At 43.5% G+C, this 22,654-nt stretch overlaps 9 protein-coding genes across 9 annotated transcripts; 5 read left to right on the top strand and 4 right to left on the bottom strand.

Annotated features, from left to right (window-relative positions):
* Positions 1–483: 483 nt before the first annotated feature.
* On the top strand, positions 484–1,191 carry SAMD00019534_024420 (hypothetical protein; the record flags this gene model as incomplete). Its single annotated transcript, XM_012901740.1, has 1 exon — positions 484–1,191. A coding segment is annotated over one exon (708 nt), but the record flags the coding sequence as incomplete, so codon positions are not given.
* Positions 1,192–1,848: 657 nt separating this feature from the next.
* SAMD00019534_024410 (hypothetical protein) lies at positions 1,849–5,608 on the top strand (the record flags this gene model as incomplete). The annotated part of the gene is made up of 4 exons (XM_012901739.1): positions 1,849–2,001; positions 2,079–2,651; positions 2,735–2,953; positions 3,032–5,608. The coding sequence occupies 4 exons, from the start codon at positions 1,849–1,851 to the stop codon at positions 5,606–5,608; spliced, it is 3,522 nt and encodes a 1,173-aa protein (XP_012757193.1).
* Positions 5,609–9,534: 3,926 nt separating this feature from the next.
* On the bottom strand, positions 9,535–12,237 carry SAMD00019534_024400 (hypothetical protein; the record flags this gene model as incomplete). Its single annotated transcript, XM_012901738.1, has 2 exons — positions 9,535–12,149; positions 12,222–12,237. 2 exons carry the CDS (start codon positions 12,235–12,237, stop codon positions 9,535–9,537), a joined length of 2,631 nt encoding a protein of 876 aa, XP_012757192.1.
* Positions 12,238–14,401: 2,164 nt separating this feature from the next.
* Positions 14,402–15,421, bottom strand: SAMD00019534_024390 (hypothetical protein; the record flags this gene model as incomplete). Its single annotated transcript, XM_012901737.1, has 3 exons — positions 14,402–14,494; positions 14,601–15,033; positions 15,216–15,421. 3 exons carry the CDS (start codon positions 15,419–15,421, stop codon positions 14,402–14,404), a joined length of 732 nt encoding a protein of 243 aa, XP_012757191.1.
* A 985-nt stretch (positions 15,422–16,406) lies between these two features.
* On the top strand, positions 16,407–17,345 carry SAMD00019534_024380 (hypothetical protein; the record flags this gene model as incomplete). Its single annotated transcript, XM_012901736.1, has 1 exon — positions 16,407–17,345. The coding sequence occupies one exon, from the start codon at positions 16,407–16,409 to the stop codon at positions 17,343–17,345; it is 939 nt and encodes a 312-aa protein (XP_012757190.1).
* Positions 17,346–18,009: 664 nt separating this feature from the next.
* SAMD00019534_024370 (hypothetical protein) lies at positions 18,010–19,269 on the top strand (the record flags this gene model as incomplete). Its single annotated transcript, XM_012901735.1, has 1 exon — positions 18,010–19,269. A coding segment is annotated over one exon (1,260 nt), but the record flags the coding sequence as incomplete, so codon positions are not given.
* A 430-nt stretch (positions 19,270–19,699) lies between these two features.
* Positions 19,700–21,271, top strand: SAMD00019534_024350 (hypothetical protein; the record flags this gene model as incomplete). Its single annotated transcript, XM_012901733.1, has 2 exons — positions 19,700–20,232; positions 20,299–21,271. Coding segments are annotated over 2 exons (1,506 nt in total), but the record flags the coding sequence as incomplete, so codon positions are not given.
* SAMD00019534_024360 (hypothetical protein) lies at positions 19,781–19,987 on the bottom strand (the record flags this gene model as incomplete). The annotated part of the gene is made up of 1 exon (XM_012901734.1): positions 19,781–19,987. One exon carries the CDS (start codon positions 19,985–19,987, stop codon positions 19,781–19,783), a length of 207 nt encoding a protein of 68 aa, XP_012757188.1.
* Positions 21,272–21,386: 115 nt separating the features above from the next.
* SAMD00019534_024340 (hypothetical protein) lies at positions 21,387–22,494 on the bottom strand (the record flags this gene model as incomplete). The annotated part of the gene is made up of 2 exons (XM_012901732.1): positions 21,387–22,014; positions 22,082–22,494. Coding segments are annotated over 2 exons (1,041 nt in total), but the record flags the coding sequence as incomplete, so codon positions are not given.
* Positions 22,495–22,654: the final 160 nt, after the last annotated feature.

The following is a 22,654-nucleotide window of genomic DNA, read 5'->3' as shown; positions in this document are numbered from 1 at the left end:
AAGACTTCCTCCATTCTCTCTTTATAGTCCTTTTTCTGTATCCTTTTTTTTTTTTTTTTTTTTTTTGTTGTTTTTTTTTTTTTCTTTTTTTTGTTATAATAGTACATGTAGATGATATCAAAATGATCGTATAATTATATTTGTATAAGATATATTATATATGATTAGATAGTATATGATCTATAGAACAACAATATTATCTGTTTGTTTAATAATTTGGGAAATTAATTAAATGAATCACGTCTACAACTATCTCAGACCTGTAACCTTCATCATTCACGCACAAATATCCCCACAGAGAAATTACCCCCTGAAATTCCGAATACCTCAGGTGGGTGTTAGTTGTTTGGACCCAACAAGTGTGTTTTGTTGAAAGAAAGGGGGTTGTTTGCCACCTTTTTGGTTCTTTCACCAGAGTGTTGTTGATGATGAATCATTATTACAACTTCACAATTTATACAATATATAAATAACTAGTAATAACAACATCACAACAACAACTACAACTATATAATAATGATTTGCATACGTAAACCACCTGATAGTCAGATTAGAGATATGATGACACAGAGAAGAGAGACACCATTCCCTTATGCATTTGTTCATGGTACAAAGGAGTATGATACAAAGGAACAATATGAGAACGATCCAAAGTACCAGAATTATGATATAGATCATTTCAGAGTCAAGTTGGGACAGGGTCGCGAATGCTTTGAGCGCGCAGTGGCCGCCCTCAAGTCATGGAAGCAGTTCGATCTCGACTGGGTCAACTTTTGCTTCAACGACGTGCCCGTGGCCGTCGGAAACACAGTGGCTGTGGCATCACGGCAGTTTGGCTTCTGGGCGCTGTCCTTCTGTCGGATCGTCTACGTCATTGACGGGCCGGAGGAGGACGAGAACGTCATCCGCTACGGCTTTGCCTATGGCACACTCGATCACTTGGAGCGCGGAGAAGAACGATTCGTCATTGAATGGCGACGCGATCAGAATGGCGAAGGCGATGTATATTATGAGTTGCTATCTTTCTCTGAACCACAGCATCTGTTAACTCAACTTGGTTATCCTGTGGCCAGATTCTTTCAAGTAAGTCATCATATCATCAATCAATGTCAATGTCAAAGTAATCTCATACTCATGCTCATTCTCCTTAATCATCCATCCATCAAACAGAACAAGTTTAAAATAGACTCTAGTAATTCAATGTTGAGATCAGTTGGATCATCACAAACCATCAAACATGTATAGATCAATCAATCAATCAATGAATAAATCAATCATTCAATCAATAGTCTTTGATGATGGAAGTTCTGCAATGTGGTCGTTGATCTTCGTGGCGCCAATAAAAATTCAAAGGGTGTGGGGTGAATGATCACATCTAATGCACGAGGGTTGGAGACACAACAATAGCAACAACAACAATCAATGATCATTACATTAGACTGAAACACAAGTAATACATATATATACATAGAAACCATTCATTCATTCAATCATAACAATAAGATAATAATACTCGAGAGGAGATTGAGATATAATCACAATACGATACATAGAGTATCGTAGTTGAATCAGTAGTTTTGACTGCATGTTGGTCATACTACTTCGCAAACATATAGTTAGTTAGAGATAGAACATTAGATAGTTAGATAGATAGATAGATTGAGACAAAGTGAGATAGACAACAAAAACAAACAGTGAAAGAGAAGAGAGTGTGTGAGTGAGAGAGAGATGACTAGACGAAGGAAGAATAGGGCATCAGGCAGTACGACACCATTAAGAGGAGGAGGAGGAGATAATACGATACAAGTCAATGGAAATCACCATCAATATGCTGATAGTGACACATCGATGTGCGAATCTGACGATGATGTTGATGACGATCGCCAAGGAACGCCACCACCTCCATTCTCCCTCGATCTAATCACCCTCTCAATGCCAGTGATCACGTCCGACTCTGGTTTGGATGGCATCGACCTCAATGACATCATACATCAATCAAAGGTATGATCTGACACACCCTCCCTCGAGGTGTCCAACAGACTGACTGTCCATACTTACATACTCCACCCACCTTACAGCTCGTTAGCGTCATACTACCAGATGAGCCAACAGTACAAGACGCCCCACCACAACTCACAAAGACACCTGGCACACCAAAGATGCCGGGTACACCAAGGGCACCAGGTACCCCAAAGGCACCGGGTACACCCAAGGCACCAAGCACACCAAGACAGAAGGCTGGCGCCAGTAGTGCTAGATCACCTCGACCGGCATTACCCGTGCCTCAGCTCACTTTGCAACCACCACCATCACCAGGCAACCCTTTGTACGCACATCATCACCATCACATGCCAAACGAACGCGAGTACATTCAAAGATATCGATTCCTCAAAGCGAATGAGTCGGCGCTGAACCAGCCATCATACCGCGAGCTCACCGATGAGAAGCAGACAGCACCATTCAACAAGCCTACCAACTATATCATCTACCAGGGCAAGTCGGTGGAGGAGCAGGACGAACAAGTAGAGTATGACATGGACAGCGAGGATGAGCAGTGGCTCGAAGAGTACAACGCCACGTCCAAGACCGTCTTCACCGAGGACGACTTTGAAGAGGTCATCGATCGTTTGGAGAAGGAGACCTTTGCATATGTAAGTCACTTGGAGGACAGGACAGGCCAGGCCAGGGCAGGGCAGCTAGCTAACACTCTTCACTACACTCCACGCTCAAACAGAAACAATCGATTGGAAGCGACATGTTTCCACACTTTAGCGCACACGAGGCGGAGGATGTGTGCTCGGTGTGCTTCGACGGTACATCGGATGACACCAACCAGATAGTATATTGTGATGGTTGCGACATTGCGGTTCATCAAGAGTGCTATGGCATTGTACTAATACCCGAGGGTCATTGGTTCTGTCAGAAGTGCGAGTCTGCAAACAAGGACAACATTGTAGGTTTGATTGATTGATGTGATTGATCACTTTGATTGATTGACTGACGCGCCACCACATCCACTCACCCATCCTAGACATGTGCACTATGTAAGAAGTCAAGCGGTGCACTCAAACAGACTGTTGATGGAGAATGGGCGCATTTGGTGTGCGTGTTGAACATGCCAGAGATTGGTCGACAGGCAATCACTGGATTTGGCAAGGACAAGATGGGACCGACAAAGTTGTTCTCAATGATACCCAAGCAGAGATTTAAGATCATGTGTACAGTCTGCAAGAAGAAGGGTGGAGCATGCATTCAATGTCGAGAACGCAACTGTGCCGTGGCCTTCCATCCCTACTGCATCAAGAGACAGCAGAAGGATATCCTGAAGGACAGTCCCACGCCATTCCTGATATTCTGTTCCAAGCATGTCAAGGGACATCACAAAGGAAAGGACACTGAGGATACCATCAAGCCAACATCACATTCAAACAAGAAGAACAAGAATGACAAAGACAACGACGACGATGAGGAAGAAGAAGAAGATGATGACGAATGTAGTAGTAGCAGTAGTAGTAGTTTAGAGGAAGAAGACGAGGAAGCAGAAGAAGAGGAAGACGAGGAAGAGGAGGATGATGATGCCGAATACCAAGCATCAACAACAAAGACATCTAAAGCAGATTCAAAACTAGCGACAACAAGACATATAGTACATGATGGTGTACAATTGAAGAGGAAGAGAGGACGCCCATTCAAGGACCCACAGAAGCGACTGTGGCTGCAGTACGAACCAGTTGATCCAGACACGGCCCCACTCTCGCCACCACCACTGCCACAGCTAAAACTACCATCACGGCCACAACAGCATCGACAGCAACAACGACTATCATTCAAGAAGCGAGGACAACAACAGAAGAAGAAGGCTGGACGACCAATGGTACCAATCAAACAGACACCATCATCAACACAATCATCACCAAGTATGAAGAGAGTGCTAAAGAAGAAGAAGGTGCGAGCATCAAGGAACGCACCATCAGTGCCCACCGCCGAGGAGTACGAGGACGAAGAAGAGGACGAGTACAAGGGCAAATCTACCACCACTACAACCACAACTACCACCACTACTACCAACGCCACATCAACAACAAACAACAAAGGGAAGAAGCAGCGTGAGAGTGCGAGCGAACGAAAGAGAATAGCATCACTGGCCAAGGCAGAGACGACAACGGGCATCACAGCAAAGAAGTCCGGCCTGATATCACTGAAGAAGGCGCTCAAGCTCATCAAGAACCACCCGGCCGCGTTCGTCTCGAGCGTCTACGAGTTCTGGGTGAAGAAGCGCATCAGCAGGAGCGGCCTGCCGATCATCAAGCGCTTCCAACCCTCCATCCTGTACAGTCTGCGTCCGACGCTGCACACGCTAGAGTCGGGCGAGAACACCATCTCTCACTTCAACAACCTAATCTACATTCGCAAGGACCTGGAGCGCGTGCGCACCATTCTCGAGGTGATGCGCAAACGCGAGAAGTCCAAGCGCGACCAGCTTCGCAACATGAAGCAGATCATCGACCTCTTTTGCCACACGGACTATCACTTCTTCCAGTCGACGATCGACGCCCTGTCCAGTGTGGAGCAGTTCTCGCACTTTGTGCTTCCAGTCTCTGAGGCGCTGGCGCCCGACTACTTCACGGTGGTGGCCACGCCCATGTCATTCTCTGACATCAATCAGAAGATCACACTCTATGACTATGACGACGACAGCGAGCAGTTCTTCAAGGACCTCCAGTTGGTGTGCTCCAACGCCAAGCTCTACAACAACCCCAAGTCCACTGTGTACAAGGCTGCCAAGCATTTGGAGGACGTGGTGACCATGCTCCACGATCAGGAGATGACCATCTCTCAAGAGCAGCTTCAACAAGAGATACAGCATGTACTGCACCCCAAGAGCAAGAAGTCTACGGCGACGACACAAACATCCACTCCATCCAAGACAATCACACCTGTACAACAGATGAATGGAAGGCGGAAGGGTGCAGCTCAGCCCCATGCATCCCCAGCCCCACCTCTCCAGTCCAGCATGCGTACGAGGAGCAGCACTGGTAACAAGGCAGGCGTCGTGGATACCGCAAGTGCAAACACAAAGGCGACTGAGGAGGTTTACGTGCCCAAAACACCAACCCTACTCAAGCCTCTGTCATCAATGCGAAGGAAACATCGATTGCAAGCCAAGGCGAACAACATATTGACGAACATCTCAGACGAGCCCGATACAAACGCCAACCACGAAGACGACGACGCTACCGCCCCCCTCCTTCCACCTTTGCCAACACTCCCATCAATCGTCACTGGATCATCGAGCAGCAGCAGCAGTTTAGGAGGCGATAGCAGTGCCAACAGTAATGGTGGACCAGTCCATTCGGATTCTGCCCAACAAGCACCTCCACCCTTCGTACCATTTGTAAAGAAGCTTCGATCACCCAAACCAACATTGCCACTGCCGCCCACAGCAGCAGCATCAGTGATCAAGAGGCGCGTGAAGCGGAACTCATTGTTCCATCAACAGGACTCCATACTGCAGTTCTGTAACATTAGTGGAGTCGAGGATCTGGAGAAAGCGTCACAACGGACTCCCACCGCTTCTTCTGGCGCCACACCTGGCAAACACAGATGAGTAGTAGTTTCAGCTGTCCCTCCGTTATTCTTTGATTGATTTGATTGATTGATTGATTACCATCAAGTGCTGATGGTCTCCCAATCAACTTGTGCAGTGCCGTAACTAATCAGACAATAAAGAGCATCATCATGGTCCTGTAACCTCTTTATCCAGTTCCAGGTTTTCCAAAACAAAGTCAAAGGACCATTTCACATGATGACATGCGATCAGATCACCCAACAACAGATGACATATGTTATAACAATGACAAACATTGATACATTACAACTAAATATATTAAGACGTATTGTATCATACTTGGATGATAATGTCGATAGAGTATTCATGTCAATGACTTGAAAGAGTTTGTTTGAGTATAGACATTCATATCTTCACTTCAACACATCAACATTGCCTCTGGCACATCGATACAAACCAGACAACATCGACCTGACATCATACAAACAGTTGATCGACAATGCCATGACCAATCGACCATTATCAGTATACATATACAATAATGAACCAGACGAAATCAATGATATTGATGACTATGATTGTTCATTCAACTTAAGTAAGTACTTGTGTTTGGTTGATTGATTGACTCTTTCATTCATTCATTCATTCATTCTTTAGACGAGTTGACCTATGATGAGGTGTCTCAGAAAGTCTTGGACATCACAAACATAAAGTTGATAGAGTTTGAATCAGGCGATGACTTTGATTGGAGCCAGTGGAGGGGCAACTTCCAGACAGCATTAGCAGCTCGATGTTTTGATTTGAGGTGCACATTGCTCACAATTCCCAGTAATACAGCTCATTGGAATGGCATGCCACTGACCAAACTTGTTATCCATGCCACTGATGATTGGATACCAGAGGCACATTATTTCCCAAGCACACTCACATGCCTTTCAATCTATGATAGTTTATTCAACGAACCTTTGAATCACATACTCCCCGCTGGTTTGAATAAACTCTCATTGCGCTACTCAAACTTCTGGAATCAACAAATTGCACCTGGCGGCCTACCTCCAATGCTAAGAACACTTCACCTCTCGAGAAGGTTCGACCAGCCTCTTGTCGAGGGTATGCTGCCACAATCAATAACAAAGTTAAGCTTTGGAGTTAAGTTCAATCAAAGTCTTGATAATGGTTGTCTGCCCAAGTCTTTGACCAAGCTGATATTCAGAGGCTCAGGCAACGACCGATCACAGGTCACACTACCTACCAATCTCTATGGATCATTATTCATTTTTGATGATAAAGATGATAATATATTGAGACACAACTTCACTCGACTCTCCCTCAATCCAGCATCCCAATTCTCATTCCTATCAATCAAAGAGTTGAGACTCGAGTCGATCAATTTGGACAAGCTAGATGGTATCACCTCCCATTCATTTCCATGTCTTGGCATACTATTTATACGAGATGGTATCAGTGGATGTCCCAAAGGTTTAGAAATAGACCTGTCACATCTTCCAGGTTCCCTGAAGACTCTTGAGCTCCAAGGACTCAATGTACGACTAATCAAGGGATATCCTCAACAACTCGAGGAAATCTATCTCATTCTTAATGGCCCCTTCAAGTTGGAGAAAGGAGTACTTCCAGAGTCAACACGCTCACTTGAACTTATCAACTACAATAGTACAATCACCCCTGATCAACTACCTCCATACCTCACTCACCTGCGACTACACACTTGCCTCTATCTGTCTCACGATGTGTTACCAAGTACATTACGCAAACTGACATTGACCAGCGACAGATCAAATATGGATGTCCTGGAGGACTTCTTTGAGCAGACTCCAATCATTGTAGAGATAGTGTTGGTCGTTATCCACCAGAATCAAATGCTCCACCTGTTCAAGATAACAGATACACTCTATTTTAATCAATCAAATGGAGACATTACCAAATTTGGATTCCTTTCAATTGACAAGTTGAGGTCAATGCTTATGAACATGTAATCCAACTAATAATAATATTTAGAGTTATTGGTTTAATTGAGCTCAATTATATTACCAAATTTGGACGATAATTTTGATTATTTAATCCAATGTTTAATAAAGTATCTGAGGAGTGTCCTATGAATGGACCTAATTATTACCTAAATAAAACAGATGACTATTGTTTATTTATCACAAATATGAGTAACTTAGAAAATTTACCTACAACTATATTTTGGAATATAGTATCTTATTTGGATAAGAATGAAGACCGTATATTTTTTTCACTGACGTCAAAGCGATTTTTTGAGAGTCGTCATAAATATCTTCATTTTAATATGGATATTGAATCAACTCCTATACCTACAAGATATAAATACAAACCAGATACCATCAGAATGTTATCATATAAACAATTGATTCATAATGACTTTATTAATAATAGACCATTTTCTATTTATATCTACATTCATAAGAAATACCAAAGTGTAGACTATAAACATGATATTATATTAGGTCTTGGTAAGGTGAACTCTATTAATGAAGAAGAATTACAACTAACATTGCCAATATATCTTGGACAGATGAATTATCTTATGAGGAGGTTGCAGAGAAGATAGTAACAATTCCGAACATTAAATCTATTGTATTCAATTCAAGGAATCGGGAACAATTTGATTGGGAACACTGGAAAGACAACCTATTTATATCCTTATCAAATCGATCAGTAGAGCTAGAACTCTTTACCTTCAATCCCATTACAAGTGGAAATACCCAATGGACTATACCTTTGACAATACTTCATCTATATGGATCACTAGAGTCTTGTCAACTCCCAAGTACTCTCACCAAGCTCTACATTGATGGTCCACGTTTTAAGAAACCATTGGATCATATTTTACATCCCAACTTGAAGGTACTCAAATTTAGTTTATCATTTGATTGGGACGAACCTATTGCACCTGGAGATCTCCCACAAGGTTTGGAATATCTAAGCCTCCCAGACTTATTCAACCAACCTATTGTCCAGGGAGCCCTCCCTACCTCACTTACTAGATTAGCCTTGGGAGATGAATTTGAACAATCCTTGGAAGGTGATGTCCTACCTGAGTCGCTTAAAAAATTGAAACTTCATGGTAGTAGAGATTCTGGATCAGAACTCCTTCTCCCAATGGCCCTCAAAAATACTTTATTCCTTGAAGATGGATCATTATTGGACAATCAATTTCGACAACATCTACAAGGAATATTCCCATCTTTGACATCAATTAGGTTGACATACTTGGTTGCCATACTTTGAAATACATAACTTCAAATTCATTTCCCAACCTACTTMTTATACTGATGGTTCGAGATGAGTTAGACACTAAAGAATTGGACCTATCAAATCTTCCTGAGTCACTGTCATCTCTGCAACTTACTGGTATGACAATTCTTAGGATAACTGGATTTCCCCAAAGACTAGAGGAAATTAAATTTTTCCAAGGAATTAAAACAAATCATGATAAATATTTCAAGTTGGACACTGGTTCACTACCTCAATCAACAGTTAAACTTGATCTTAGAAACTATGGTCATAATATTCAAACTGGAGATCTACCTCAATCATTGACAGATCTATGTCTAGGTTTAAGATTCAACAATTTGGAACCAGGGGTGATCCCCAAGTCTGTACGCAGGTTGTCATTGTCAAGTCCCAAAGGTAGAATAATTGAGAACTTCCTCCAACATGTTCCCTCTTTCATTGTTGAGCTGGAATTGATGATCATCGATTCCTTAGGACCAACATTCGATTTACATAGGCTATCAAGTACTCTATTCTTCAACAGATCCTATGGAGACATCACAAAGTTTGGATTCATCAACATCTCCAAGCTGAGATCAATATTCAATCATTGACTTAGAATAATCATCAATTAAATTAGGTATTGGTGGATTGAGGAAGGCACTGGTTCTATCTCTAATAGTGGAGATGTTGATGAGGTGCTCTGTTTATTGCTCTATCTCCTCAAGTGAGTGGATCTTCACTGTCGAAGGGATCATGGGGTATGATGAGTTGATTTGGTTACCAAACCACTTCTCCAGACCCGGTGTGTCCTTCTGCTGCTGTGCTGGATGGTAGTGGAGGTGTGCATTGCCGTCCATGTTGTTGAATGACAATGGCGCGCCACCGTTGGTATAGTGGTTGCCGACGGTGGGGTAGTGTCCCATCTCTGTTGGATGTTGCTGCTGGTGATGCTGTTGTTGTTGTTGCTGCAACTGTTGATGTTGTTGTTGTTGGAGATGGTACTCGTTGAACTGTCCGTAGGAACCCATATAGCCATTCGGGTAGGACTGTTGTTGTTGTGGTGGTGGTGGTTGGCTGTAGGACTGTTGATTTGGGTTGTTGTTGGCGTTGAAGTATTCAACCTCGTATGGGTTGGCATGTGCCATTGAGTAGAACTGCTGTTGTTGCTGTTGCTGTTGTTGTAGCTGCTGTTGCTGCTGCTGCTGCTGATGATGCTGTTGCTGTTGTTGTTGCAATTGACGAAGTTGTTGAAGCTGTTGTTGTTGTAGGAGCTTCTGCATCTGCAACTGCTTCAAGTGTTGTTGTTGCTGTTGCTGTTGTTGTAGATGTAGCAATGTTTGTTGCTGTTGCTGTTGTTGTTGTTGATGATGAATTCCTTTCGAATTAACTAAAGGATGAGTCATGTCACCATGATTGGGATATGCTAGCATGTTGTTGTTGATGTTGCCGTTGTTGATATCGACATGATTACTGTTGATATCATGCTGAAGGGAAAAGGCGGTGAAGCCTGGGGGTGGAGGACGGTGAATGCCTGTGATGGGGTTGCTTGTGCTGCCGTTGATGTTGAGCTGAGCAGTAGCGTTGAGGTAGTTGGAGTTTTGTGACTTGCTTCGCGGCACCCAGGTGCTGGTGACGAATCCATTGGAGAACACGTCTCGGTTGGATGTGGACATCGAGTGATGCATGGGTGTGGCAGGTGCAGAGACTGAATCAAAGCCAGTGTAGTCCTCATCGTCGTCGTGATGGTCCAGTCGGGACAGGAACAGAGGATGGTCATTCGACAATGGTGCGTCGGCCTTGTGTGTGAATAAGTGAAGCTTATCTAATAGTGCATCGATATCTTCATCTGCATTGTTGTTGTTGTTGTTGATTGTGTTGGTTGTTGTCTTGCCACCGCCGATGATATTGTTACTGATGTTACTGTTAATGTTGTTGTTGTTGTTGCTGACAACGTGGGATGGTGTGGGGAAGCTCTCCTCTGAGGACAGAGAAGAGTGTAGCTGGTTTGGAGAGGTTGATTCCTTTGGTGATGGCTGTCTGTACTCGTAGTCGGCAGTTTGTTCGTAGACATTGTCTGGAATGGTGCTCTCGGAAGGCGGGGATGGTGATCGTTGTTGATACGGGGCCCTGTACTCAATGTATGGAGTTGATGTCGATCTTTGTGGGAATTGTCTGGTGGTCGTGGTGCCATTGGCATGACTGATTGTCTTGTTGTTACCACCATTGGTGTTGGCGTTGGTGTTGGGTACAGCAAAGCCACTGTTGCTATTGCTGTTGGTGTTGGTGTTTATACTATTGGTGCTGCTATTGATGCTGCCACTGCTACTGCCGCTGCTGCTTGTGCTCACGCCGCTGCTGCCAGCACTGTTGCCGCTGCTGCTGTTGTTGTTGCTGCCAATGCTACCATTGAGACTGTAGCTGCCTGGTGATGGCATCGATACACCATTGTTACTGTTGCTGTTGTAGCTCGTTGACTTTGGTGTGTACTTGAAGGTCTCGCTGTTGGACCTGTTAAATCCACTGCTGGTTGGCGAGGGTGATAGTGGTGGAGGTCTAGGGTGTCGATTGAGTTGGTTGGGTCCACTCTTGCGCAATTGTTGGTTGTCTAATTGCTGTTGTTGCTGCTGTTGTTGTTGCTGCTGTGATTGCTGCTGCTGAGCTGGCAGTGAGACCTGGGCTTGTTGGGCTGGCGGCTGTGCCGGTGGTTGTTGTGCTTGTTGGGACTGGGGTTGCGTCTGCTGCTGCACTGGCTGTGAGACCTGAGCTTGTTGTGGAAGCTGTTGCTGTTGCTTGTTGTCAACTTGATCGGAGGTGGTACCGAACGTCGGTGAGAAGTTCGGCTTCATTTGAGGGGAGAACCCGCTTGATCCCCATCCTGTGTTCTTTTGGGGATACGTCGCTGATTGGTGCTGCTGGGTTTGTCCGCTGCCATTGGCCTTGTACAGCGAGCCGGATGAGATGGACGTGGTGGAAGAGGACAGCTTGGTGGGGGGCTGGGACGAGGCCAAGGGACCCTTTGAATGATCAGTAGGGTTCTTGTGCTTGAATGTCGGGAACACCATCACAGATGAAGCGTTGGCATTGATAAGTGGGGTGTGAGTCTTCACAACACCACTACCTGTTGTTGAATGCGGTGGCTGTTGCTGCTGCGTTTGCTGTGGCTGAGGTTGTAGCTGCTGCTGCTGCTGCTGCTGCTGAGGCTGTTGCATTTGCTGCTTCTGCTGTGGCGCGCTGCCGTTTCCAGATGGGATTCCTCCCGAAGTGCTCAAAGGCTTGACGAAACCTCCTGACGAGGGGTAGCTCATACCATTTGAAGTTTCTATAGTTGTACATTGTGTAAGTGAATGAAAAGGATGTGTAGTTGTTGGTCAATGTGTTGTGTGACACTTACTGAGAGAGGTCTCCATTCAATACAATCGGCAGGGTGTCCCTTTTGGATGATGTTGATGATGATTATGAATCAATAGGTGCGTTAAAATTGAAGTTGAAGTATTATTGTTGTTGTTGTGGATATTGTTGTCGTTGTGGATGTTGTTGTTGTTGTTGTTGTTGATGTTGATGTTGATGTTGATGTTGTTTTTTTGGGCGTTGTAATGTGAATGAGGAGAACACCGAACTAATGATATGTCTGACTCCTCTATATTATTATATAAATTTATATTAGGATATAAGAATGATGTTTACAAGATATCAATGTAATGTAATTGAAGATGATGATAATTATAATAATATGTCAATGTCGATTCTTTTTTGAGTGATGTATGTATCTATGTATATTATGTATGTTTGTTTGATGTTCGAATTGTTGTTGAGTTATATCTATATATAATATTTGACTAATGTCGTCGACGAGTTGATGAATGTAATTGTTGTTCGATTCTAGATATTAACTATGGCGCCAAAGGGGAGGTGTGACAGCTGAGCTGATCCTATATGTATTTGCGAGAGAGTGTTGGTGATTGTTGTAGTTGTTGTGACGATGAGTTGTTGTTGATGATGGCTGTTGTGATGTGTTTGTATGTATGTATATAAATATTATATAATGTAATTAATGATGAAGAGAGAGAGCTAGCTGTTTAAGTGTCGATTTGCAAAAAAAAAAAAGATAATAATAATAATAATGATAAGTTGTTAATGATTGATTGTGATGATCTAACTGATTAATAATAATAAATTTCTTTAAAGATGTTTCTAATACGGCTGCTGCTGCTACTGCTTGCTGCTGCTGTTTGATATGATTGAGTCGAGAGTGTGTTTGTTTGACTTGCTAGATAGATAATAGATTGATATAGACTATGATTGGTTTGTTGATGTTGTTTGATTGTTTGATTGATTGAATGATTGATTGATTGATTGATTGATTATGCGCAATTGCTGTATGTATGAATGAATGTATGAATGAATGTATGAATGAATGTATGAATAAATGAATGTATATATATGTACTTGTGTGTCTGCTCGTGAAGTGTGTTATGATTTATAGTTGGTTGTTTGAATGATGTGAACGTGAATGTCTTGGGTTGAAACAAGCAAGGCAAGACAACTAGTATGAATGATGTGTGTGTGTGTATGTATGTGGTATAAATTTAAATGGAGGTGTGTGTTTGAATGTTTGTTTGTTTGTGTGTGATGTTGGAAGTTAATAATGATGTTGGAGGGGCCTGAAGAATGAATGTTTCTGTTGGGTGTGTGTCAAAAAAAATAATTTAAATCAATGAGAGGGTATGTCTGTGAGGGTAAGTTGTTCCTATTTATTGTTGGACATGTTCATATCATTCTATCTATCAATCAAATAAAAAGTGGATCGCATGTCAAAAGAAGTGGATCAGTCCACTGCTGGTGCTTGCACTGAAGCATTCGTCCAACATTGTGAGTCGAAGTTATCGCGTCGAGACTACAATATGCGTCCGAACAATTAGCCGCACGAAAGAGTCGTAAAGACGCTCCACACCAATCTTCCTTCATAACCATTGATCACCCAAGCTCTGAACCCAACCAAACATACGCGCCACTGATGATGACTACTTTGTTTTGGGCATGAAGACATTGTCTTTATTGATTTCCAACAACAGTTGCTATTGAATGTACACCATCAAATCAATCGATAATACTTACCTTTGTTACTTAATTGTTCGTTCGTTTGTTGACCATCACTACCAACTCTCTTACTACATGTATATCGAGTGGAAACTTACCTTTGACTGACTTGACCAACTCTGTCTTGTCCTCTTCCTTCCTTCCTTCCTTCTCTCCTTCCGTCTTTCCTTCCTTCAATTTGTGCATCCTTCCATTCGTCCAGCTAACCAGCTGACTACTTCTATCTCCACCACCAACTTATTACATCTCTGGCAGTGCCAACTCTATCTCTCTCACTCTACTCTCTCTCTCTCCTCTCTCTGACAGCCTCCACGGCTCCGTCATTACGACATCCTTCATCAAACAACCAGACCACACCACGGCTCCACACACAATCCGATCGTTTGACCTGATGTCCTGCCAGCCACCTCTCCGCCGTTCGTTCTTCTAAGACTTTTATGAAGGAGCTACACGCCAACTCCAGCTACCTCCTCTCTAATCGGACTCCTCCTCGGACTCGGAATCCTTCTTCTCCTCCTCGGACTCAGACTCGGCTTGAGCCTTCTTCTTGTTGTCTGGCTTTTGTTTCTGTTGTAGGTAGAACGAGAAGTAGAATGTATATGAATGATTGTTAGCAATGTTATTCATTCATTGTAGTTATGTGAATGTTTGTATGAATGTATGTATGACTTACCTTGTTTGGCTGCTCATCCTCCTCCTCATCAGAGTCAAAGGTCACTGTGTCTCTTGGGGTCTTGTTGTTCGAGTTCTTGTCAGCAAAGTAGCTGTTGCCACCGTTGTTGTTTCCGTTTCTGCCGCCGCCGTTGCTCTTCTCTGGGCACTCTCTGGACATATGGCCAGTCTTCTGGCAGTTGTAGCAAGTGGCTGGGGCTCTGCCGCCGCCGCCGCTGCTCTTCTCTGGGCACTCTCTCGACATATGACCTGGCTTCTGGCAGTTGAAGCAGTTGTTTCCGTCTCCCTTCTTCTCCGGGCACTCGTTAGACATATGACCTGGCTTCTTGCAGTTGAAGCATGATCTTCCTTGTGGGCAATCTCTGGACGAATGGCCTTGCTCTTGGCAAGTGTAGCACTTCATGCCACCGTAACCGCCACCACCACCTCCTTGCCTTTAAAGAGTGATACGAATAGGAAGTAAGGAAGGAATGGGTAGGTAGGTAGGTAGGTAGGTTGGTAGAATAAGAGAATGAGAATGAGAATGAGAGAAGTTGAACATGTTAATTATTTGTTTTAAGTCACGTGATATGATGTCGGTCAGCTGATTGATCAGCTGACTGATTGAATTACATACTTGTCTGGGCACTCTCTGGACATATGACCGGACTTGCCACAGTTGAAGCAGTCACCGCTGCCACCACCGCCAAAGCCACCACGACCACCACCACGGCCACCACCGCCACGACCACGACCGCCACCGCCGAACGAGCTGCCACCGCCGCGACCACCTCTGAACTTGAAGTCACCGCCTCCTCTTGATGAACCACCTCTGAAACTCATTGTGTATATATTATATAAGTGTTTGTGTGTAAGTGTAAGTGTAAGTATATATGTTTATACTTGTGTGTACGTTTGCTTAGTTGTATAGACTGACTAACAATGGCAATGGTCAAAAGCTAGGAACGAGTGTTATGCGAGTGAGCGAGAACATGTGTTGTGAGACTCGGTTGTTGGATTGGACTCGTCGATTGATTAATTTAATTCTTTTTTAATTGATTTTCACACCCAACCACTAAAAACAAATAAAACCTAAATCAAATCAAATGAAATCGTAACGGTCGTCTGGATACGGACAGTGGTCGTGGTCAGTTGGGTACGACATTTATGTGATAGTAGATGGTAGGCAATACCAATGCCACAGATCTCATCTTCATTGGGGTGGGTCACTCCAAAGGTCTTACAATTGTCAACTGAGTGAGTGAACTCAGGTAGGTCCAAGTACATCTCTAATTCCTCGATACGACTGATTATCGAACATAACATATTGATTTAGTCGATGTTATGGGCAGCCCAACACACTTGTTGTGTCAATGGTCTTTATGTAGCGTCAATGATTTTGTAGTGGATCTGACCATTCTTGAAGTTCTTTCAATGTGTGTTTGTTTGTTTTGGCGTTAACTCAAACAATTCTCAGTTCACGCGTGTTGACAATAACAAGTGATACATTCAATTCCAGGAATTACACATTGTAGATATCTCAACACTATTGTCAACATTATGGTTATAATGGATATGACCCTAGGGTCTAGTAATTATTTCGGTAACTCCAATCCAATCCAACAGTAATAACTATTTGTTAGTTACAACAATGTCCTCTACAACAACAACAACAACAATTTCAAATTCCAAATCAATCCCTAAGAATGCTTCCAACATCAACAATCAAATAATTGATGATGTTACTCCATTTGGAATCATATTTCATTGGGGAGTGTATTCAGTACCTGCTTATGACGACCCTTCAAGTTGCCAACGTAGAAAGACAATGAATGGAAGTGAATGGTATTTGAAGAGATTGATTGAGACTGGTTCGTTCAGACCTATCTCTGGATACAAAGAGACACAATTGTATCACAAGTCACATTATCCAAACCAGGAGTACAAAGGCTTGGCTAAACTGTTCACCGCTGAGAATTGGGATGTTGATGCCTGGATGACCCTGTGCAAGAAGGTAGGCGTCACCTATGTAATACTTACTGCCAAGCATCATGATGGTTACTGTTTATGGCCATCTAAAACGGCCAATCAATGGAACTCGGTTGAGGTCGGACCAAAGTTAGACCTGGTGTCCACATTCAAAGCGGCTGCCAAACGACATGGTCTACAGTTTGGTCTTTACTACTCTTGGTCAGAGTTTGAAGTTGGCTGCACAAAGGAGTACTGTGACAATGTCGTGCGGCCACAAATGACCGAGTTGATGGCTCACCAACCTGATATATGGTGGTTCGATGGACATTGGTCAATGAACACCAAGTATAGTCAAACTATGATGAGCAACATATGTGATCAGATTCACAAGATGACTCCAAATGCACTTATTAATGATCGTATTGGATCAAAGGTGGAGTTCAAAAGTCCAAGATACCTAGGACGTTCCAACTACAGAGTCTATGATGATCGTGCTTTGCCAGCCAAGCGACCTCCATGCCCATGGGAGCACATCAATACTATTGGAATGAGTTGGGGTAGGAATAGATCACAGACCAAAGAACATTACAAAACTGGTCAAGGGCTTTTCGACCTCTATAACCAAGTAAAGTTACTTGGAGGTCGATTCCTTCTTAACTTGGGACCTGACTGTGATGGCCAATTGGACCCCTTTGAAGTGGAGAGTCTTTTGGAGTTGGGCAAATTGATTGGAGTCGAGGCCGAGCTCGATCCAGATGAGCCCGAGGTAACAACAACAACTCGAAAGAGCCAATAAAGGGATATGAGTCAGTTCTGTTTTGTTCTATTCTTTTCTCCTTCCAATCAATTGATACGATTAAGGTGTGGGGGCTTGTTTGTTGTATGAGGTTCCATGCATCGGAAGGGAATCGAGTATTTGAGTTGAGGGCTAATCAACTACTACTACCTACTACTTCATCAGGGTGGGTTACAGAATTTTGTGACGTATGGCATCTATCTGTTCATGGAACAACCACAACACCAGAGTGTTTGATTTGAAGTGTCAATGTCAGTGTATGACATTAGAGATGTTGTTGCCAAGTGGTGTACCACTTCCAACTTTAGAGGTTTGTTTAGTCTAGTGTATGTAGTGTGGCGTGGTGTTGGAGGTGTCATTGCCAACACATTCTCAAACACACACACACAAACACATAATCCAATCGACTGACACTTTATCACTCACACACACACTTACAACAACAACTTATATGATTTAAACTTGTATTGACAGGCTATCAATTATGTCTAAATATATCAATAAAGATGTGAGGTTTGAGTGTGTTCCATTTAAGTCGACTATGTGGTGGAAGTTATATAAACCGGAATCCATGGATTGACTATCAAATCATTCTACTTATTACTTATCCTTTATACTTATATATATACATAAAGGTATCAATCAATCAATCAATCAATAATATATGAACAAGTTAATATTATTTTTATCTGTATTGTGCCTGGCACATTTAATATATGGATGTTCCCAAGATTGGGAATGTGGAAACCCTCCATATTCATTCTGTTTGACCAACTTTGACAGTTTCCCTGGTCTGGGCCTGGACGAATCCGAGAACAAATTGGTAATGGTCGGCAAATATAATAATAGCCAAGGTCCAAATGGTAATCCAACATTGGTCAGCCTTTCAACATCAGGCGGTGCCCTCACCAAAGAGTATGAGATCACCACCGATATCATTGGAGGATCTGGATACCGTGTGACCTCTGCTCTGTTTGCCTATGAACCATTGGGCAACCTCCCATACATCAAGACCAACCAGAGAATGGCCCCTGCTATTGGACCATACAACCATGCCTCCAACACCTACGATGGCATCTTCTTCACCAGAGGATACAACCTTGGTCTGGCCTTTGACGGCCCCAAGGACAAGACTTACTGGTGTGATTGGAGCTTGAACTATCTCGATAGGATTATCCTTCATTCAACTGATATGGTGGACCGCAAGCCTCTGATGGACGGTTACATGAGATGTAACTTCATGTCTGTTGCTCCCAATTTGCTCTATGTTGTCGACTACTTCAACTACACTACCAACTCGACAAACGTATACAAGATTGACTCCAATTGCCACAACTGCTCATCATCCAGCTTGATCCTGGTGGGATCTGTTCCATTCGAGGTGTATTCCTTCCAGTATGCTCTTGGTTATCTCTACTTTGGAACACACCCATCGCAATGGACGACACAAAAGTCTGGCATTTGGAAGTCTTATGCCGACACTGGAGGCGCTATTGGAGCATGGATAACGACCGATCCAGTGTCTGAGAGCATGGTTGTCGACAGCACCGCCACCTTTGTCTACTACAAGACTGGATCAGTGATTAAGAAGATCGGACCAGGAGCCCCACCACCTAGTGGTGTTGTGATCTTTGACCCAGCTGCATCACCATTGGGCCAATGCAAGTGTGCCAGAGGCTTCACCGGTGCTCAGTGCCAGACATGCACTGGTACCACACGCTGGGTTGATGGTGTGCCAGAGTGTGTTGCTAAGCTTCCAAATGGACAGCCAGAGACATGTATCTATGACTATGAGTGCCTCCAGGTACCATTTGCTTACTGTGGACAAGGAACTTGCACATGCCGATCAAACTTCTATGGCAACACCTGTCAATCTTGTAATGGTGTTGTTGAATGGTCATATGGATTCCCAAGCTGCAATATATAAGAGCGAGGAGTTACTATCTTATTTAATAATAAACTATTTGTTTCATTTAACAATACTGAGATTGAATGATCAGTAATCAGGGACCAGTGATCAAAACCTTGAGTGTGTTTTATCACAAACTCCAAAAGTGATCAGAGAGTGTGGTCCACCTCATAAGTTCACTTGGAGCACATGACACAGATACATTACAACAACACCATCAACACACATATAGAAGACCACTTACACCTAAGTGGTCAATCAATCACTCACTTGAGAACAAATGGCCAGCCTAGATTGTGTAGGAGGGGATACCACTCATGCTACAAGCATGGTCTGGCGGACCAGTTGAGATCTCCATCAACACATTAACATTATCCTATCTTAAGTTCAATCAACATCCTTAATACATAAATAAATATATTTAGAGATTATATATATTATAGTTATGTCAGAGAGTACCAATAGCAGTATTAGTGAGGCTAATGACCTGGCAACATTGGCAGACAGGGATACATTAGCAAACAGGTCACAACAACAACATGATTCCCAAATAGAATTGGATATTATCATTCCTCTTGATATTGCCACCGAACATCATAATGAACATGACCATGATCATGATCATGGACATGGACATGGACATGGTCATAAACATGGTCATAAACATGGCAAAGGACATGGTCATGGACACGGAGATCACGGAGATCATGGACACGATCATGATCATCACCATGATGATGAAAAAGTTGTATCAACATCAACATCATCAGAGGGACACGGACATAATCATGATCATCATAAGAAGGATGATCATGCTACGAGATCAAAGAAGAGAGCATTGAATTCACTCATATTGGCACTATGTCTTACTATACTATTTATGATTGCCGAAGTTATTGGAGGATACTTGGCCAACTCCCTGGCCCTGATGTCTGATGCAGCTCACCTTCTAACAGATATTGGCGCGATGATACTAAGGTAAATACATTGATAATGTATACATTTGATCACATGGTACATTCACTGACTAAATCAATCATACAGTATATGTGCCATGTTACTGGCAAGGAAACAACCAACTGCATTACTTAGTTTTGGATTCCATCGTGTGGAAGTACTTGGTGCATTGGCAAGTGTACTGATGATATGGATACTCACAGCCATATTGGTATATGAGGCAGTACATCGTGTACTATATCCACCTGATAAAGTGGATGGAAAGACAATGTTGATCGTTGCATGTATTGGATTAATAATCAATGTTGTCGATGCTGTCATACTACACTTTGGAGGTGCCTCACATGGACACTCGCATGGTGGAAGTGCACCATCACATGTCGCACATACCAGCAACAAAGATCATGGTCACGGTCACTCACACAGTGGACATGGTCATGGACAAGAACAAGTGCATCATGATCATGATCATGGACATGAACATGAACATTCAGAGACAGAAAGAGTGGCTCACAATCATGGACATGTTAGGAATATCAATGTACACTCGGTATATATTCATGTGCTTGGTGATTGTTTCCAGAGTATAGGAGTGATCATTGCATCGATCATCATCTGGGTCAAACCAGAGTGGAAGATAGCCGATCCAATCACAACGTTCATATTCTCAGTGATTGTCATGTTGACGACAGTTAGATTGATGAAACAGACGTTATTGGTGTTGTTGGAGGCTGTGCCTCATGGTATCAACGTATCAGATGTGCACAATGACTTGGCCGGCCTGCTTGGTGTGGTCGAGGTACATGACCTACACATCTGGTCAATCACAGTTGGCAAGCCATCACTCACATGTCATATCCAGGTCAAAGATGGTGCTGACGGTGAAGACATCCTATCATACGCCAATCAAATGTTACAACAAACTTATGGCATCGAACATACTACAATCCAAGTGGAGGTATACAATCGTAGACAACTCAGTAGTCCCTCTATCAAGGCCAACAACAATGTTCATTCATGCATCAACTCATGTCCACCCATCAAAGCGGCAGTTGCATCTTAGGAGGTGTGAGTGAGCGAGCGAGCGAGCGAGTGGCAATATGACGATGATGATGATGATGATGTAATAAACTGGATTACTCTCTTTAATATAGCAACAGTGTTGTTGTTCAAGCAACGATTGGATAGTTTCCGGCTGAGGCAATACCACAGTTGTTGTGCTTGTCCTTGGCCATCATGATGTATCCATTGACACCCCAGTCAACGCCCCAGTCATTTCTGGCGATCCAGTAGCCAGTCGATGGTGTTTGAATACCATATCCGACGACGAGCATGGCTAGGTCCAACTCGGTGGATGAGCAACCTGGCTCGTAGTAGACACCACCGTCGTACAGCTGGAAGGAGGAGTGGGAGGCGTCGACCAACACGGCGACTGATGTGAGGTTGACGGCAGCCTCGAGACTGGCCTCGGAGCCAGTGGTGACATTGACGTAGCTTGAGAACTTGGCGCCGATCTCAGTTGGTGAGAACTTGCACTTGCCCGACTTGCCGGTCCATGGGTAGGCGGCGGCAGTATCAATTCCATTGTTCTCGACCACGTATTCAAAGGTGTAGAGGGGAAGACCGCTGTTGCAGCCCTGGTTACCAAACTTGGCCGAACAATCAATGATTTGTTGGTCAGACAGTGGGATCAACTTGCCATTAACGATGGCCTCTGTTGTCTCCATCGAGCCAACAGCGGCGTAGGCATAGCTGGCAGCACACATACCAAAGTCGTCAACAGGTGTGACGAATCCATGAGCCCTATCAATCAATCATGTTAGTGACTCGCTACCTTATGTTAACTATCCCACTCTTCACCACAACATACCTCCAGTCAACGATGGTGACATCACTTCCAACGATTGGTGTCTCTCGAACAAATGACTCGACCTCGGTCTGGACGGTGCGGGCACGAAGGGTGAGGTAGAGTGCTTGGTACTCAGAGTTGGTGAGGTCGGCCATCTTGTTCAAACCGAGCTTGGTCTGGCTGTTGCGAGCATTCCAGTTGACAATGTACTGGTGGTTGGCCTTGAAGGTAGCATAACGATGAGCAAACTCATGGTGCTCATAGTTACGTTGGTACTTTAGCATCCATCCAGCAAACAATGAGCGGTACTCTGTCTCTGTTGTTGTTGGTCTGGCGGCAGCAGTAACAGCAATTGCAAAGCAAATGAGTGCTACAATGGTGATTAACTTGTTGTTATTCATGATTGAATGTTTGATTGAGATGTTTGAGGTGATTGAGTGAATGAATGAAAGGGTGCATTGTTGTTGAATGGTTAATGTACTGTGGCATGGAATGTTCGAGAGCGTTTCACATGATCAACTGAAGTGGAGTTGTCTTTTTCTTGCTCGGTATTGGGCTGGTCCTTGGGGTCGGAAGTGGCGACTAAACTTCCGA

Source organism: Acytostelium subglobosum, assembly GCF_000787575.1.
Source record: "Acytostelium subglobosum LB1 DNA, scaffold: scaffold4, whole genome shotgun sequence".
NCBI classification, from domain to species: Eukaryota; Evosea; class Eumycetozoa; order Acytosteliales; family Acytosteliaceae; genus Acytostelium; species Acytostelium subglobosum.
The sequence above is the reverse complement of the archived record's forward strand: the minus strand, read 5'-3'. Positions and strand labels throughout refer to the sequence as shown.